Source organism: Haliotis cracherodii, unplaced genomic scaffold (assembly GCF_022045235.1).
Source record: "Haliotis cracherodii isolate W230 unplaced genomic scaffold, xgHalCrac1.p SCAF_3, whole genome shotgun sequence".
NCBI lineage: Eukaryota > Metazoa > Mollusca > Gastropoda > Lepetellida > Haliotidae > Haliotis > Haliotis cracherodii.
In genome coordinates, this window is record NW_027266286.1 from 71,128,509 (window position 1) to 71,147,668 (window position 19,160).

Here is a 19,160-nt window from a genome sequence, read left to right on the forward strand (position 1 = left end):
CCTTATTTCATGGTGATTTTAGTGAACTTTACTTTGCTACAAATAAACCCTCAATTAGTGCTCAAATTCGGTCTTGTGTTGTCAATTTTCTGACTGAACGCTCACATGAGGCCATATAAACAGTTTAATGTGCTTTTCTAACCACCATTTTTATGAGATTGAAGATCCAGTTTTACTAATTGAAAAAAAAGTGGGTGGTGTGATACTAATCACGAGGTGTATAGTTAGTTGTTCCCATGGTAAATAATCGATGTTGGCGTTACCTTTGCTGTCCTAGAAAAGGTGGCATAACTTTCTCTGGGGGTCATAGTGATGGATCCAGTCTCATCACCTGTCATCAGCCTAAAGTCTTCTAGGTTGCGACTATTCCACATAGGTGTAACCCTCGAGCACAGGTAAGGTGCTGACAAACCAAGAAACATAATCAGGGTGACACGATCATGTTTCCGACCTGCCCATGGGATGCAACTCAGCACACGAACTGTTACGCCTGGACAACATAAATCCAAATTATTCACCATCAGTTGAACAATATATTCAACATACATTTGATATTTGCCATTGCGAAGGAAGGTAGGTAGCATATAATGGGAACAAATTCTGGCTTCTGCCACTGCCTTAGATATGGTTGCAAATGTCACCAATACCAACAATAAAAGATAACGTTTTCTTTTTATGTGCCATGGAGGTCACATCAGGTCAAATGTGATGCGTTGCTGCACCCATAATTAAACAGTGAGTGAGTTTGATTTTATGCCGCTTTTAGCAATATTGCAGCAATATCAGGGTGGGGGTACACCAGAAATTGGCTTCACACATTGTACACGTCGGGAATCAAACCCGGGGCTTTTGCATGACGAGCAAACACTTTTAGCACTAGGCTACCCTACCACCCCCATAATTAAACATGTTTCAAAGGAGATTACACATTCCTCTGGATGTTTGTGAACTTTCATGACAGGTGGAGGTTTTCAGAGAAGTTTAAGAAAAAGCTAATCTTTTAATTTAAGGGATCACCTCACACAATTTCATCACCAAAATAGAAAATGAGGCCAAATGAAATTCAAAGACCACAGCAGGGTTAAAATCAAAAGAAGCCAAATCTCATATACATTGCATGATACTGCAGACCACACACTTAATGTATGTGACATTTCATGTTGAGGTTCAATTTGGCCGTCCTTGCAACCTTTAGAAACAATGTACCTTCGATCATTCGTGCAAGCTGAAGCTTCACAGGACTTATGGTTTCAGAAGATGTATTGACAACATGCCAGTTATACCACATGCATTCTTGAAATGGCAAATTAAGGTCAGCTAAAAATGCTCAAGTGAAGAAGAGTTACTTACAGTATCCATAACAGAGGCCATCAACACCAACAAAAACCACGAAATATGCAGTGTTTTCCATGTTTAATTAAAAACCCAACATAAATGTACAATTCAAGAAAACCAGATCTTGATCTCATGATAGTACAAGACAAGTGTATGCAAGGACACAGTTTTTCTTCATTTTTTCCTTTCAAAATGGAGTCCATCAATTAGCAAATATACAAAAAAATTAAATAGGTTCCCTACTGGGTCTGATCAACATACAGAAGCAAGATAATTTGATGAAATCAAATTGCCGCTTTTGTATGAAATATCTGATTTAAACCAGAACAAAGCAGAACATTGATGTGATACATTTCCACGAGTAAGCATTTCATCAAGATACTTATATATCAAAGATTATCATGTTTGATTACAAAGATTATTTTTTGTTTGTATTTTAGAAAAGAAAAAAAATTAAACGTTTGCATACTATACAAACATGAATTTTTGCTTAAAATATGCCCTTCGACTTATGTTGTCTAAAACGTTCCTGGGGCTTGAGAAATATCTAAAGGGAGCAGATGCTCTTTGTCGTGAATTAACAAACATGTAATGATAGGATTGTCCGTAATGTCATCAATAGTTATTGTGAATTTCGATACACTTGCATTCGGACCAACACGCAAGGCATATCCTTTCCCGCCAGGCATTTTGCACTTAAGGTCTTCGACAAAATGACGAATAAGTTCTTTGAGAAAACCCCCATGACTGACTACTATCACATCTGCTATACTGGGCGGAATTCCGTCAGCATCATCAAAGCTGTTATTCCTCCCTGAACTGATGCTTGAGATGCTGGAAAGCCTGTGTTCTAGGAGAGGTGACAGTGACACATTCGGGCAGCCAAAAGCATCAGATCTTGAGGATCGGATATTCGATTTGATTTCAGTGTCAAGAACAGGACTCGATGACTGAACATCATGGGGATCAAAGTCTTTTTGTTCTTCCTCCGTGGGAGTGGATAGTTCCGAGGCCTGTTCCTGAGACTCGGCACTCTCTGGGAGACTGGAGCACCCAGAGGAGCTGCTTGAATTGGATCTGGCTATGGCAGTCTGGGGCATGTCCAGGTGTTGGCTCTCGTCAAACACCTTGTCTGTCTGGGATAGGATCTTATCTGATTGAGCCAGATCCAGTGGGAAAAACTCCTGGTGTAAGCCATTTACCAGGTCCTGTTCATCATGGCGTGGACGTTTCGACACAGTCAGTATTTTGTCCCCCACGTCTAGATTTAAATTATTTGTCTGAGAGTTGTGTCTACTGACTGCTGGAAAGCAGTGCACAGGGTCTGAGCTGTGACTAAAGCCATGGTCTGCTCGCCTCTTTATAGATGCAGGGATGTAGTTGCCATCTTCATGGGCATTGTTCTTCAATAATGATAAAAGGTCGTGGAAGAAAGACTTGGCGCGGACACGAACCTGGAAGAAGCAGAAACAAGTATTAAGTGTGTGTATAGTTCAACATTTCCTTCAACAATGCTACACAATATGTCAGGGCACCACACACAGCAATATTCTAACTACATGAGAGAGGTCTTTAAATAATCAGGCCTGGACCAACCATTCAGTGAATGACATCCTAACAATGATCCACAAGAAGGGATACAATGACATGCAATCAACAAAGTCCCCAAGCCCGACCATCTGATCCATTTATATGCCTCTTACAACTAGCATAGATTGCTGGGTACCTATTCTTACCTGGAAATCCCATGGGTTAATTTAAGTTTTGAATCAAGTCCATTCTTACGTTTCTCTCAATAAATGCCAGATTCATAGAACTCAAGCTGAACAGGAAAAATAGATTTATCAGTAACTGACTGAGGAATGAAAAATAATCGAAATTTTACAATAAATTGTGTATTCATAAAATTACTCATCCAATCTCACACTATGCATTTCTCATTCTTCTTTTCGATCCTAAGTGGAAATGTGCTTAAACAAAGGTTTCCAGCTTCTAAAAAAGCAATCTACCTGAACACACCTAGCATCACCATGGTCACCTCCCAACAATCTGGGTCCAAGTGCACTTTTCATGCCGGTCGATCTACACCCGCGCTGAACATGTGGTTTCCCCAGCCAACTCATTCTCTTTCTAGAGCTAACAGGCAGGAGGAAATGTGATGCGGGGATGGACAGGTCAGCATATAGCTTGTGAGATAGGATAAGTTTAAAGTTTACATACTTATCCTTTCTCACACTATGCATCTATCCCACGGTTGGATGGTGGGGCGCAGATACCCTAGCTTATGAAGGCAACAAACGTAGGATATACATGAGGAAGCTGGTGCTAAACAGTGATACTGAACAATATTAAGTATAATTTTCCAGTGTCATAAAAGACAAAAACTCATGGATAGGGAAGAAACACTCCAAAAAGTGGTGTGACCCTGATATATGAAAGAAATGAAACACATGCGATCGGGAACAACATGTGAAACTTGTTCAGATGTAAAGAGTGTGATTGAAAAGCCACACAATACAACGTACAACTTTTAATCGATTCGAAAATGGAATCCAGCCAATCAAATCAACAAGACAGTGTTATCACTAACTTCCTTGGACGATAGGACAAGCATGCTTAACATCTCTTTTAATGCTTTGACAAAGCTATGGAGATGCCTACAGGTGCGTGGAACCATATCAGTAGGATGGGACTCTGGGAAGCGCCGATCCTGAGTTGTCTGAGCGCCGGTCCTTACAGCAACATACTCGGGATCTTGAACAGTGATACGTAGATGGGGAGTGGTAACACTCAATACTTCGTCGAACTGGAGGAGGGGACAAACTCTTACTAGCAGCACTGATAGCGGCTCAGTTGATGAAGTGATGAAGGCGACAACCGACTGAATGCAGACTTCCTGGAAGCGAAAGAGGGCATGACCAACCTTGAAGGCAAGGTTGGAATGACCTATCCAAGGGCAAGAGAGAGCACTTTGCGCACATCTGTATTAGCCGGTTGAGCCAATGTACAGATGAGAGATTGATTCTGGCTCCTTTATTATATGCAGAAATGCAGAACGAACTTGTGCGAGCAATTGGAAGATGAAATCGGTAATGTCGACTTTGGAGCGACTTTAATCTGCGATGAAGTATTCTGTGCTGATATGATTACAAATGTGGAGGGATATCAAACCCAGCTGCATTGATGATCTCTAAAGTCAAAGTGTCAACGAAAATCCATGCCTGACGGACTCAGATGGTTGATTGTAAGAACAATAGATCCTAGGAACATGTCTTTAGACTTTGATTTTTGGGAGTTTCATACCCTGATAATCATATTACTATGCATCTAATGATCTAGAAACAACTGGGGCGAACAGAGGTTCGAATCCACTTTCTGGCGTGCCCAAGCGACATAATACTGCACAGAAAATTGTGGCACTTAGATGACGGAGCCATCCGTGAGGTGAGGTGATATAGGGTTAAATTCTGAGTTCAAGATGATTGCACTCACACAGAGATATGTGTGCTTGTATTTGTCCAGACGAATGCCAGTTTTATGTGCAAGCCCACTATGATACCAGTGAAACGGGGTATAACGTTGCGTCCAAGATTATTGCACTTATCTAGCGACGTGCATGCATGTGTGTGTGTGTGTGTGGCTGCTCCTACTAGTCCGGACTGATGCTGATTTTTAGTGCTAGCCCACTGAGATACCATGTCGCAGTTTAACATGAATACCTCACTCAGACACAGTATACTGACTCCAAGTCGACCAGTCCTTGTTTTAGCCCCTTAATGCCAAGTGCCAGACAGGGTAACAACAAGTACCATCTTTTAACACCTTTTGTATGACGCAGCCGGGTATTGAAGCCCAGACCTTCGGGTGGATTCTCTACCACTAAACCATGGAGGCAGTCGACTGATACCAAGCCACATATTACCATGCATACCCCACACTGACACGGTATACTGACTCTGAGCCGAACAGTCCTTTGTTTTAGCCCCCTAACACCGAGCGCCAGCCAAAAGACAAGCACAGTGATCCCTCGACTTAACGCTCCTCGATGTACCACTACTCCGGATACACTGCGGGGTAAACCTTGGTCCGTTTCTTGAACCCCTATGACAGCGGTATATCGAGGGATCACTTTACCATCTTTCAACATCTTTTGGTATAACATGGCCAGGGATTGAACCACTGACTTTCCTCTCTCCAGGCAGACACACTACCCCATAGACCACGTAGCTGACCCCCATATTGTGTAGCCCACCTGTTCTATGTTTTCAGCACCATAAGGAGTAAAGTTGGGTATAGAGCTGTTGTTTCTCTTTGCTTCAGCTGCCAATTCCTTGAATGTTTTGCCCTCTACGACTCCAAATTTCTGAAAAGAAATGAAAATTAACAAAGGACTGCATCTAAAGTAAAATAGCAAGTGTTGTTCACCTAGCATGAATATGCAAATGATTAGCTATACACACAGTGTCAATGTACAAGTAAACCCAAGGCCCAAGCCCCAGTTTGGTCCCTATGTCAAAAATAGGGCTGCGTATAGACCTGGATTTTGTATTGCAATATTTTGCCATACTTTAACTTTATTGCGATACGTATTGCCAATTTACATTTTCATGAGTTAATCAAAGTTATACCCTGTATTAATGACAGATAACATCAAGCTCCTTCCCAGGACGTGACACCTTCGTTCTCAGTATAGAGTACTATGTGGATGGCTATCGTTGTGAGGAGCTTCAGAGTCGCGATGTGTACACGTTAATTGATAAAAAGATCGTCAGAGGCAAGTTGTATCAGAGAGATACTATTTTCCATCTCAATGTCGATTAGGAACACATAAATATACTTATTTATATTTGCCCCAATATATTGCTACATTTACAAACGTATCGCAATACGTATTGCTGAAGATTTGCACCACAATATACCGGTGTACCAGTAATACGGCACACCTTTAGTCAATAATATTTAAATCATTTACAATATTGATTGAGTGGGAATTCATGATCACTCAAAAAATCCTTAAGCTGTGTATGATCAAAATCAGTACCACATTCTGAGCAGGAGTGAATGAGTTGGGTTTAACAGTGAATTCCAGTGATATCACGACGTGTCAGCTTACAGTGGGACAAAAGCTTGAGAAGAAGGAACACTGGTTAACGTTTAAGTTCATGTGGAGAAGAAAGGACGTAAGTATCAGTGCCAACAGACAGATTGATTGACGGACTTAGATCCTCACATCAGCTCACATTGACCATGTGAGTGAGTGAATGAGTGAGCATGGTTTTACGCCACTTTTAGCAATATTCCTGCAATATCACGGACATCAGAAATGGGCTTCAAACATTATACCCATGTGGGGAATCGAACCTGGGTTTTCTGGGTGGCGAGCAATGGCTTTACCACTTGGCTACCCTACTGCCTCTTGACCATGTGAAGGAGAGCCACTACATAAATTGACAATGTGATGGATAGCCGATACATAAATAGAAGTTTGCCGTCTCCTACAAACTGGAGCAAGCTCAACCTGCATGGAGAAACACTGAATATGTTCTTCTTGCAACACAACCTTGGTATCTACAACTTGCAAACTTGTAACAACGTTTATTGCCCAATCCCATCATACTGCGATCTCATTTAGATTAGATCTTTTACTCCGATATGATACTTCTCCATGTGAAGACTGGACAACTAGGACAGTAATGACACATCAAACTATCGTAGTCTTTTGCCCTACTATAGTACTACGCATATCTTAAACCTGCTTGTGTGGTTGGTTAGCAAGGTTTATGACAACTTCAGATTAGAGTTACTTCCCTTTGATTTGAGTACCGACAAGGAAAAAAATGGATGTCTTTGAGATACTTTATTCATTTCTTTTACACTGATCAATAATTATCAGTCCTTAAGGTTGGTTTACTACAATCGCAATAGTGTGGGCTACTATTGCAATACATACAACTGCAACAGTGAAAATAGCTTCTATGTCATCCCTTCTGACGGGTAGAAACTAACAGTTTTATGGCACTAGTCCTTATAGTCATAACATACAGCAAAACCCTTAAACAGACCAAATTTCTATGAGTTCTTAGGACACCTTAACCATTGGGCAGTTTGACAAGGACTATGGGATCAATGCCAATTTCTAACGCTGCAACATCTTCAGAGAAGGTCATGTCAGGTGAAACCTTGACCCCCTTATCTAAAAAAGGATACATGGTTTCAGATGTCAGCTTTTTAAAATGAATCGCTTTCTATTCTTTACACCTCCATTCTGAAGTTTCGAAAAAAATCACCGAACACAAATATACCCTTGATAGTACAACCATTTGCGTGCAATAATAAACCAATAAATGTATTAAATATCCACAACAATATTATCATGTGATAATAGTACAGACATATTTTCTGGCATTCGAAATGTATATACATTCTATTTTCATTTTCGAGATACATAAATACATGCTTATCTCAATGCTTGCTCTACCCGTGAAGATCCAGGGTAGAATAGGTCTTCAGCACCCGATGCTTGTCGTAAAAGGCGACTAACGGGATCGGATGGTCAGGCTCGCTGACTTGGTTGATGCATGTCACCGTATCCCAATTGTGTGGATCGATGCTCATGATGTCGATCACTGGATTGTCTGGTCCAGACTTGATTATTTACAGACCGCCGCCAAATAGCTGGAATATTGCTGAGTGCGGCAAACAAACAAATGAATGCTTGCTCACACCTTTCAAGAAAGTAGAAGCCATGATGCTGATTGGCTGATTAGGAAGTTCACTAGACGTGATGTCCTCCAGAGATGTCCTCAGATGAGTTAAAGACAGCGAAAGAAACTAATATGTTTAGTTCACTAGTCCTTATAATGATAATATAAGTCATATGTGGTAAGTTGCATGCGATGCATGGAGTTGGTATTGTGTGTAAGGAGCTAGAGTAGTCACATGACATAACATGGCGACGTACATGAATTCATCGTGAGCTATCATTCATTCTAGAGAAAGTATTCGAAACTTGGTCAGTTGATGACGTAGGAGTGTGATAGCGGTTGAGGCAACAGTTGTACTATAGCAATGGTGTAGTAAAGACCGTTTTGATTGATATGAAGTGTTTGTTGAGTTTGAGTCAATCGGAGTTGTCAACAAGTGAGCATAATGAAACAAAATCCTTAAAAATGACAAATTTCCACTAGTCCTTTTGATACCTAAACTATTGGCAAGGACTACATGACTAGTGGCAATTTCTATCGCTGAAAGATCTGATTTTAATTATATTGATCTTTCAACATTTTCATAATTTATTTTTTCGTCTAATGTCAAGAAGAAAATCACATCCATCAAATCTGATGTCTTGAATAAAGGTTACTCCTCTCATCAGCAGCAATACCTTAAAACAATTATGGATCAAGTTGTTCTGGAGAAAAGCAGAAAACAGTTACACGTTATTAACATCACCAAAATACTGCTTTGTGCATTGCAACATAATATTTATCTTGATAATTGGGAGCTAACTTTGATCATTTTCATGGACTTTTAATGACCTACCCTTGTGGGATTTGAAGTGGAGAGTGTTGGTTGGTTTGTTGTTTAACGCCGCACTCAGCAATATTCCAGCTATATGACTGCAGTCTGTAAATAATCGAGTCTGGACCAGACAATCCAGTGATTGACATCATGAGCATCGATCCACACCATTGGGATTGATGATATGCATCATCCAAGTCAGCGAGCCTGACCAACTGATCCCGTATGGGGAGTGTTAGAGTGAAAGAGTGAGTGGGTCTAATGCAGCTTTGAACAGTATTGGGTTGCTGAAGAATAAACATTAGTTGGGAGAAAAGAAATTCAAGTAGATCTAGGCCTATGTGCAGAAAGAAATTTACATTCTATACTTTCAGCGAATTCAGGTAAACGAACAGGTGATAAACTTAGTCAATACAAATTGGAAAAAATCACTAGACATAATGATTTACCATTTAAATTGTATTTCCTGTTCTCTTTGGCTTTGTTTAATGTGCAGAGATTAATATTACTGTGTGTGTTGTCTCATAAATCAGCAATCAGCTGTTATTTTAGTTGCAGCTTTTAAACATATCAAAAATAGAAATAACCATAAGCGCTTTGCTACAGCTGATTGCCTGATATTTTTTACGCATGGAACAATTTGACCAAGCACAGTTGAGGCTTCTGCACTCGAGAAAACTTTATATTGACATATAACAGTCAAACTAAAACAAATGTGACTTTTAACGAGTCAATGTATGGCATTTATGATATATGTATCCATTCTCTGGCAGCCAAAGTTTGTTTCAAGGCATCAATAGCGGTAATCTGATTGTGGTTGCCGGTGAGTTGTGTGAACTACCAATCACTTCACACACGATTTCGCCAAAATTAATGTAAACTATACTCAATGCGATATTGAATAAAATTAATAAAAAAGGTTACAAACCAAGTCCAGATAAGTCCCTGATGAAGGGGTAAAATGTTTGCTTGTTTCTTTGTTTTTGTGTAACCCCGCTCTCAGCAATATTTAAGTATATGACGGCGGTCTGTAAATAAATGAGTCTGGACCAGACAATCCAGTGATTCATATCATGAGCATTGATCTACGAAATTGGGATACCATCACATGTATCAACCAAGTCAGGGATCCCGACTACCCGATCCCGTTAGTCGCCTCTTACAACAAGCATAGTCGCCTTTTACGGCAAGCATAGGGTGCTGAAGGCCTATTCTACCCCGGATCTTCATGGGTAAGAAGTAGCTTGGAAACATCATTACAAACAATAAAGAAGTTGTTATCAATAAAGGTTTCATGACTACATGTTCTTCCAACTTCTTAATGCCTATCAAAGACATACAGGCAATTTAGCACTACTGATTAAGACATTACCACTACTCCCCAGACTAGTGAAAATCTGAAAAGACTACTGATGGATAGGGGTAGGTCGGGTAGCCTGGTGGTTAAAGCGATCGCTCGTCATGCCGAAGACCCGGGTTTGATTCCCGACATGTGTACAATGTGTGAAGCCCATTTCTGGTGTACCCCGCCGTAATATTGCTGGAATAGTGCTAAAAGCGGCGTAAAATCAAACTCACTCACTCACTGATAGATGGGGATCTTCCAAAATGAACCTTTCATGTGGGGAACATGTGGAAAGCACAAGATGATTTTCCTCATACCCGTTCTCGGAGTCGTTTGTCCTTGATGATGGCGTTGACATAGACTTTGTTGGCCTCAACAATAGCCTGAGCTGTCTGAGCTGCACGTAAAAGGTCGCTGGCGAACACATGAGTTAAGCGTTCATTTTGAAGACGGACACCCACAAGTTTTGCCTGTTGAATCCCGACGTCTGAGAGAGGGACGTCGGACTGACCTGAAGAAACAAATTGTTGAGTCAGCATGGTCAGATAAGCTTAATTTATAAATCCATTTTTGTACATGTTGTAACCAAACCTTTCACTATAAAACATAAACCTGACTGTGATCAAAGTGAAAATCAAATTCATTAACTCCACAGTGTTTCGAAATTCCGCAGGAAAGGCAAGGGGTCCTTGTCTCAACACTAATGTTATGAGCAGTGTCCACATTAGAGCATGGTCTCTTTTTCGATAATTACGCACAAATTATCACCCACATGTGACAGAATCTCATATGAATTATTGTCAACCTGCTTCACTTGTTGTTCATACAGGGAATGAAATAATGCTGTAAGGAGCTTTCTTGCGGTATCGGACAGGTAAAACAGGCCATTTGATTGGCTCTTGTCATATATATACAATCATATGATTGGCTATTCCAGCACTTGTGAGATGTGCAAAACATCATCCCGGACTGGCTGCATTTTCTAAGAGAAATGGTTGGCTTTATTTTTTGGGTTGCTTTTTCACCGAAAGTTAATGTCTTTTAAACAAACAAACAAAATCAAATTCAGTCACAGGAAAAGGATCGCCCATGCCCTCTTTGAAAATGACCCCTCTTTTGTCACTGGTGATCAAGATGACGTTTTTCTAAATGATAAATATGGATTTCCTGACAGCTGTTCCTTTTGTGATAAAAACATTTAGGTCGCTAGTGAAACAATGGGTCAGTAGGGTTACAGGCAACACAAAAAGCATTCTAGCATATGTTCAGTAAGTTAATTGCTACCTTAGAACAGGGTGGGCCCAGAACAAGGAGGTGCAAGACGGCCATATTGAAAATGGGATTTAAAACTCTTGAAAACACAGTTGAAACAAACATGCCAGGTTTAAACATCACTGGTCCTGTGTATACAGACGGACAACGGACAAGCAGGCCACAGTCTGAGCCAAAACATTTGATTCTATGAATCCGAACTTGGCTCTCAGCATCATTTCCAGTCACAGACAGGCCATATAGCAAGGCCATGGTGCGTCAAGGTTCTGCGTCTATGTGCCCGAACTTGGCGTATAACATCATAGGCAATAGATTTTAGTGCTATAATATAGATCATGTTAAACTGAGCTTTCCAGACCGAAAGAATTTTACTAGTTTCAGGCTTCAGACGAGTGGCTAAAGTCGCAGACAGTAACAGCGTTCATCAGTATGCAACAGCAATTATCTTACCTTGAATAATGTTTTCACGATTTGCCAAAGTTTCACCACTGAAAAAAATAAGTTACAAAATTAACAACGGAACTCTTTTCTTAAAAAAAATCGGCAAAAATTACAAATATCACAAGACATGAGATCAAACCTCTGCCCACTGCAATCACATAATCTCAATTGTGTTTCAAAAGTGTCCTGTTTGAGTATGTGGGCTATGTAGCATGGATTCAGTGACTTCGTTTTCAACTTCAAGCTGCCTTGTACATGTTGTATAGTATTTCAGTTATATCCCCATGATCACTCCATGTCAGCTTGATGTGGGACAGTGATGCAGGTCTTAGATGTTTACCACTTAGGAAACCCACAAGCACAGAGATGTTGTGATAAACCTAGAAACACAATCAGGGAGAGTCTGGGATTCAAATCCAAGGCCGTAGTTAACTTTTTTTGACAGGGGGGTGCAAATATTTGTACAAGTATCACTTGTCCCCAACTTGATTCAAATAAAACTGTTTTCTATGAAAAATCTAGGGGGGCAACTGCTCCCCCTGCCCCCCAGCTGGCTACGGCACTGAAATCCACAATCATAGGTTGTGAAACTCCCAAGGGAGGCAACTCTTAATAGCAAAATACAGCTCATTAGACAACTGGACCACCCACACCCACCAATCAAGCTTTGAACAGTATTTCAGTTATAAATGACATGGCATGTAGGCTGAATGTGGGAGGAAAGACCAAAGGGACGAAGGTCTAGATGAAATTACAGGTGGAAAGCCCAAAGATCAAACTTGCAGCACTAGACCACCTGTGCCTACATTATCATGTCAGACAATACTGATTGACCACAGTACTCTCAAAACATTTCTAAGAAAAAAAAACAGTACTAATAGGCATGTTAGATATCTCCTGTAGTGAAACAAAATGTTATAGTCAGGGTTTCGGATTGGCTTATTTTCTGTGACATTATTGGACAACAGAATTGGGTCTTCAGCACCCATGCTTGTCGTAAGATGCAACTAACGGGATCGGGTGGTCAGACTCGCTGACTTGGTTGAAGCATGTCATCATATCCCAATCGCATAGATTGATGTTCATGAAGTCAATTACCGGATTGTCTGGTCCAGTCTTGTCTATTTACAGATCGCCGTCATATGGATGGAATATTGCTGTGTGGGGCGTTTTAACAATAAACAAACTTCTTTTAGTGGCATAAACAAACTGATCATCATCTAAACTGTTCTACATATTCTTTTTCAAACTTGGTCTGTTTTTTTCTTTGTTGTTTAACCACCCGATCCTGTTAAACACCTCATACGACAAGCATAGTCACCTCTTACGGCCAACATGGCTTACTAAAGACCTATTCTAACACGGATCTTCACAGGTATCAAATTTGGTAATGATACCAAAGAATGTCCTTCCAACAGTTGTTAAAATCATATTAATGTCCTAATTTGTCTCCAGCAAATTCCTGTATATGTAAACTATACTGTAAATATACTATGCAATGCTGTTGCCTTGCTCTGTCCAGCAGACAGGTATTTGGCAGATTGTGTAAACATAGTAAACACCAAAATATGAGTAAACAACATCACAGCCATCAATCAAATTGTAACCATGCGTCATCATGTTGGCAAGTAGGTTGAATTAGGTCAGCTCGGACTGTAAATATTTGTGGATGACATTCGGTACTGTCCATTTCAGGTTTTTTAAAAATGAAATTAACCATAGAAACTTCAGAAATGTTGTATCAGTTGGGCCTAGGTTGGGACTATTTACCATTACACTGATGTACTGTCATACATCTAGTCTCAATACGGCTATCATATCGCAGGTCTATATCTACACAAAATATCATGTTTATCATTGGTGAATTACTGTGGCTGTGCACAGAATATTTGTAGAATTTTCACTTTTTTTCCCTGTATCATTATACATAATATCATGATTTCACTATTGTGAGATTAATGAAGAACAAGAGAGATATCTTTCCTAGGAAGCAATTAGATACAAAACCTTTAAATTTGATCTTATTTGGACAATTTTGATGTTTACTTCAATTTACATATATATATATATAATTCACATGACCAGAAACCTTGGATAAATTTTCTACCAGGTTATGAAAAGACAATTAAAACCAAACCACTGGATTGAGCAACTACCGCGATACGAAATGACCTTGAAAAATGATACGAAAAAAATGTGATCGGTCTGCAAATTTAGCCACGAGCCAGAAGCCAAAGTCTAGTACAAGTCTGTTTATAGTTTCATATGCTTAGCCAACAACAGCCCACATAACATTAAATCTACTGAAAACTTTGGGTAAGAATATAGGTCCCCAACAACTGATGCTAGTCATAAGAGGAGACCAACTTGATTGGGTGGTCAAGCTCACTGAGTTGGGTGATTCAAAATTCAAAATGTAAGATATCACAAGATACATTACATATATGTTCTGCCTCACTACTTACTACACATATTCCAAATTTCATTACATCTTGAGGAAAAAAAAGGACTGAGTAATTGTCATTAATAGCATTTATTTTCAATATGGCTGCCACTGTGGCCATATTGAAAATCAGGATGTCATCATTTGTGGGAAGAAGCCTGTACAGTTTCAGCTTAATGGACTCAGTGGTTTCTGAGGAGAGGACGTTTACAAAGCGAGGAAATGCTTCTTGAGCGAATTTAAAGTCATGATCCAAAGGGCAAAGGTATAACCAAGGTAAAAATTTAAATTATCGCAAAAACAGAACATATATGTTGAGCCTGACTACTAATTACATACATATAGCAAATTTAATGAAGGGTTGAAGTTGTATTTGTTGACATTCCACATCTGATGAAGACAGTGCCTCACACGAGAAAATTCCATGATTCTATGTGTCTTCGCTCGATTGACATCATCTCGTAACATACTGACGTTCATCGGGAAATGAACAACAGTCAGCTTGGTGGTGTTCACCTGGGCAAGGTCACCCGCTACTGTCAATGTTACATTTTTAACAAACTGCATGACTGCGGAATAATGGTAATGGCCATCAATATTTTGTGAGTGCCATGGTATCTAGCACTATCTACACCCAAAAGGTTGTAATATCGAGGGAATAAATGGGTTCTTTGGCGCTTTTCTTCAGCTAAGGTTGTAGTTTCCAAATCCATGTGTTAAGAAATGAAGATGAAGTGTTTTAGAAATATGATTGGCTCAAGAATGAGATAAGGTGGTCAAAGTTTGGTCTGAATTCACCTGAGACAGCCTTCTATATAGGTGTCCTCAGACTTAAAGATCTGACTTAATGAGATTTTGGGGGCGGTCGGGTAGCCTAGTGGTTAAAGCATTCGCTCGTCACGCCGAAGACACGGGTTCGATTCCCGACATGGGTATAATGTGTGAAGCCCATTTCTGGTGTCCCCCGCCGTGATATTGCTGGAATATTGCTAAAAGCGGCGTAAAACTCACTCACTCACTCACTCACTCACTTATGAGATTTTGGTGATGACCAATTTGACATACAAGCACTGGGTCACTGTGACCTACTTTTTTTTAGTGCCTCATGTAATAGCAGATATAAAGCACTTGAACAGTATTCACTAAATAAGTACTTAAACATTTCGCTTTTAACAGAATGACCTTTAACCATATTTAACTGCATTAAATGTTAATTCACATTGCTATAAGGACAGGAAATATTGCACTGTTCAAATCTTTCTTGATTATAGTCCTGCAATGCCATAACATCCAAAAACTAAGATTGACTACCATCAAACCAGTTACATCAGCATCTGCTGATGAGATATTACCAATGAAAGTCAACAGTGTTCGAAATAAAGGGGATCTTGGGGTTCTTAAGGTGTTCTTTAGTATTTAAATCAAGGCTATCTCCAACTCCTTAACATTCAACAGAGTCATGACATGGACCGCTTCACTTTCATGCTTAATTTCAAACACTGGAATTCTTATCAACTTGATTAATAATGGAAAAACAATCCTTCTATTTCTGCCCACATTTCAGCAACATGAAAGCATTACTTATCTGTCTCGGCAGATAATCAAGACAGGTTATTCTCTGGTGCTGACCATTAATATTAACAACATAATTACAAATATTAACAACATAATTACAATCTAAAAAGTATTTTTGCAAGAATGATCTTTGTTCCTGATGTGGCATCATCATCTTCCCGAGGGACCCCGTGAAGATTCCGGGGTAGAACAGCAACCCATACTTGCCGTAAAAGGTGACTATACTTGTAGTAAAAGGCAACTAACGGGATCGGGTGGTCAGGCTCGCCGACTTGGTTGATACATGTCATCGGTCCCAATTGCGTGGATCGATGTTCATGCTGTCAATCACTGGATTGTCTGGTCTAGACTCGATTATTTACAGACCACCGTCATATAGCTGGAATATTGCTGAGTGCGGTGTTAAACAACAAACAAACAAACATCTTCCCGAGGCAACAGTGTCCACTGGCCTTTTTATCAAAGTCTTTGTTCCACCCTCAACACATTAACCCCACTTTCCTGTGCTAACTATGATTGGACTATCGCACATATCAATAGTCCAATCAGAAAACGTTTCACAAAATCAACATCAATGACTGATTAACTTTTGTATGAATGTGATTTACCGCTGCCTGTCTTTGTTGACACAAATATGTTTATTTCATCTTTTATACCCCCTTCCCAACAATTGCCTACATTTTTGTGTCAGGGATGAAATCGTGAATGTTTTCGTTATCTGATCGACTAGGTCGTCGCCTATGGTAGTCATCATCCTTGTGAAGCTATACAAGATAAGAACAGTGATCTGAATCGATATCGCGTTTTCATTACAAGGGGTACAACTCTTGATCTATGCGAGGTGGCGCCAGGGTTGAGCCAAGAAAAGTAGCCTTGATGTGGCAAGGGTGGAAACTAGGCTTTGATATTGGCTAATGTACACGCTTGCCTTGGGAAGATGTGGCAGCATGTGAAGAAAAATTACTTTCCTAGTCTGCAACTTTACCCACTAGTTGAAGCTAATGTACTGACCACATTTCAAAACTCTTCTGACTCATCATGTTGACCAGATGCAACAATGACGATGATTTACATTACAAGAGTATTTAGCTTTAGGTTTCATGAAGGATGACATATTTTGAAAGTCTCTTCTGTGAGGTCAGCAGAGATCATGGTTTGGAATGTCAATTCAGGGTTTTACTGGACACAAACATTTGTGTCCAAAACATATGAAGCTTAAGTGAGTGAGTTGGGTTGAACGTCACTTTTAACATTATTCCTGTTAAATCATGGTGTGTCAGCTTGATGTGGGAGGAGAGCCCAAAGTGATGCAGGTCTGAGACATTTACCACTTTGGTGGATCCCACAAGAACAGGCATGGTGCTGACAAACCTAAAAATGTTTTGGGTGGTGAACCTGGATTTGAGCCCACGATCATAGGTTTCTTGGGTGCCCAAGGAACACAATTCTGCACAGCGATTGGTGGCACCCTAGGCAACTATGCCACCCTTGTTGCCCATTAAAGTTAATGGACACAAATAGTGTCCACTGTGAGTCCCATAAGACACAAAAGGATGGAGGTGATTCATACAAACTAATAGAAATGTACGAAAGATTTATCTGATATTTCTGTTCTGATAGAAATACAATCAATGTTTGAACAGTCCATATCAGATTTTCATTACTCAGTCACCAAGATTTGATTCAAACAAGGAAATCCAATTGAAGTATAAAACAAAATGGTCAAAAATGTCCATAAGTACAAGTGCTTGGATGATGATGCTAAAATGTTCAGGAAGAATGATTTGATTTGGGTTTCAGATGTATATCAGACATTCAAATCATAATATATGAAAATCTAAATATCATTTCTCCAAATTTACATCATGTACATAATTTAAGCAGTCACTTTCAAAAATCACTGTAAACACTAGTTACAACTGAAAACCACTAATAATGGCAAGTCTAGTCTCGTGTCTTGTAACAAATTTCAGTTAATTTCTATCTCTGTAAGATAACTGATTTTAATATGAAGATCACCAACTTCTTCGGAGGATGACATCAACAAGTTATAAATAGTTGATTGATTCAAAGACATTAAAGTAATGAACGACAGATTGCTAAGAAATCATGGTGCATAATCTTAATAAATATTAAGATACATGATTGACGTTATTTATCTGAAACACTAAAAAAGACCTTACATTATGTAAACAAGTATAAATTATTGTCCAAGAACATAAATGACTGCAGGAAATACACCTGCGTAATCTGCGTAATCTAAATGTCTCCAATCTAAGTTAGACGACGAGACTCATAATTGATGTGATTCGTAATGGGTTCAAAATTGTCAAGGTGACACAGACATACAGTGCTAATAACTGTCAAGTTAAAACTGGAAGCATATTATGAAATGATTGGCCTAGATATAGTTCCTTCCCAAACAAACGTAACATGGTTCAGAAATCAATGGTTATCTACAAGGAACCGAAATATTTCATCAATACAAATTTACAAAACACAATGTCAACCATATCGACATTTACTAGCTAGGAAATGTTATCACGACCTAATTAAAATTTGTATGATACTCAATTTCAAAGTAAACTCTGGTCGACAGGGAGTCGTTTTAAGCGTTCAACTGGTCAATTATACATTATGACGGTATTGTCGAGGGCCCAAGCGCCGCAACTACACATGCATAAGGAAACAAACGGCACTTTAAGTGCATTTCCTGCTAAACTGTCTAGACATGTTAACCACAGGCGAGACACCGACAAATCAATGAGTACCATCAGGGGGTCACTGTGCCCGATTTTCAAGCATTCAACAACTCGTTGAAGAAGTCGAATTCTGCGCAATCGCTGCGCTCTATTGACTTACTAACGTTTACTTACTGCCTAATTAGGGTTAGAGAAAACACAACCATCTTGTCAAATCCCAGCTATCATCACTGAAGTGTGAAAGACTGAGCTGGGAGCAACTTCGCTAGACAGCTCACTTCCCAGACTGCCATCCTCGATCCCTGCTGCAGACAGGTGCATTTTCCTAACGAGGAATGTGATTGGCCCACTGCTAAAAAACATAACCAATGAAAACAAATGTTACAATTCCTGCATAAAACGATCCCCTTAGAGAAAAAAGATCACTTATCAAGTACGATAACTCTGTCGGCCAAAGGTCAGGTTGTCTCCAGTGATAAGAAGGCTGCAATTTACAGGACACATGTTTTTAATATTTTTAGCTTCAGTA

The 19,160-nt window shown here is 39.6% G+C and overlaps 1 protein-coding gene across 1 annotated transcript; it reads right to left on the bottom strand.

The window, feature by feature from the left end:
- Positions 1–1,404: 1,404 nt before the first annotated feature.
- On the bottom strand, positions 1,405–18,952 carry LOC139475886 (uncharacterized). The gene is made up of 5 exons (XM_071259103.1): positions 18,806–18,952; positions 11,921–11,958; positions 10,516–10,709; positions 5,588–5,698; positions 1,405–2,789 (listed from the first exon to the last, which is right to left on the bottom strand). Exons 1-5 carry the CDS (start codon positions 18,835–18,837, stop codon positions 1,854–1,856), a joined length of 1,311 nt encoding a protein of 436 aa, XP_071115204.1. The 5' UTR covers positions 18,838–18,952; the 3' UTR covers positions 1,405–1,853.
- Between the last annotated feature and the right edge of the window lie 208 nt (positions 18,953–19,160).

Bases quoted from the DNA above. Each gene is read 5' to 3' on its own strand.
- LOC139475886 (XM_071259103.1), bottom strand. From the start codon at position 18,837: ATGGTTGTGTTTTCTCTAACCCTAATTAGGCA. The intron at 5,699-10,515 runs GTATGAGGAAAA...ATTTCTTTTCAG, and splicing joins ACAAACGACTCCGAGAACGG to AAATTTGGAGTCGTAGAGGG. The intron at 2,790-5,587 runs GTGGGCTACACA...TGCTTCTTCCAG, and splicing joins GTGCTGAAAACATAGAACAG to GTTCGTGTCCGCGCCAAGTC.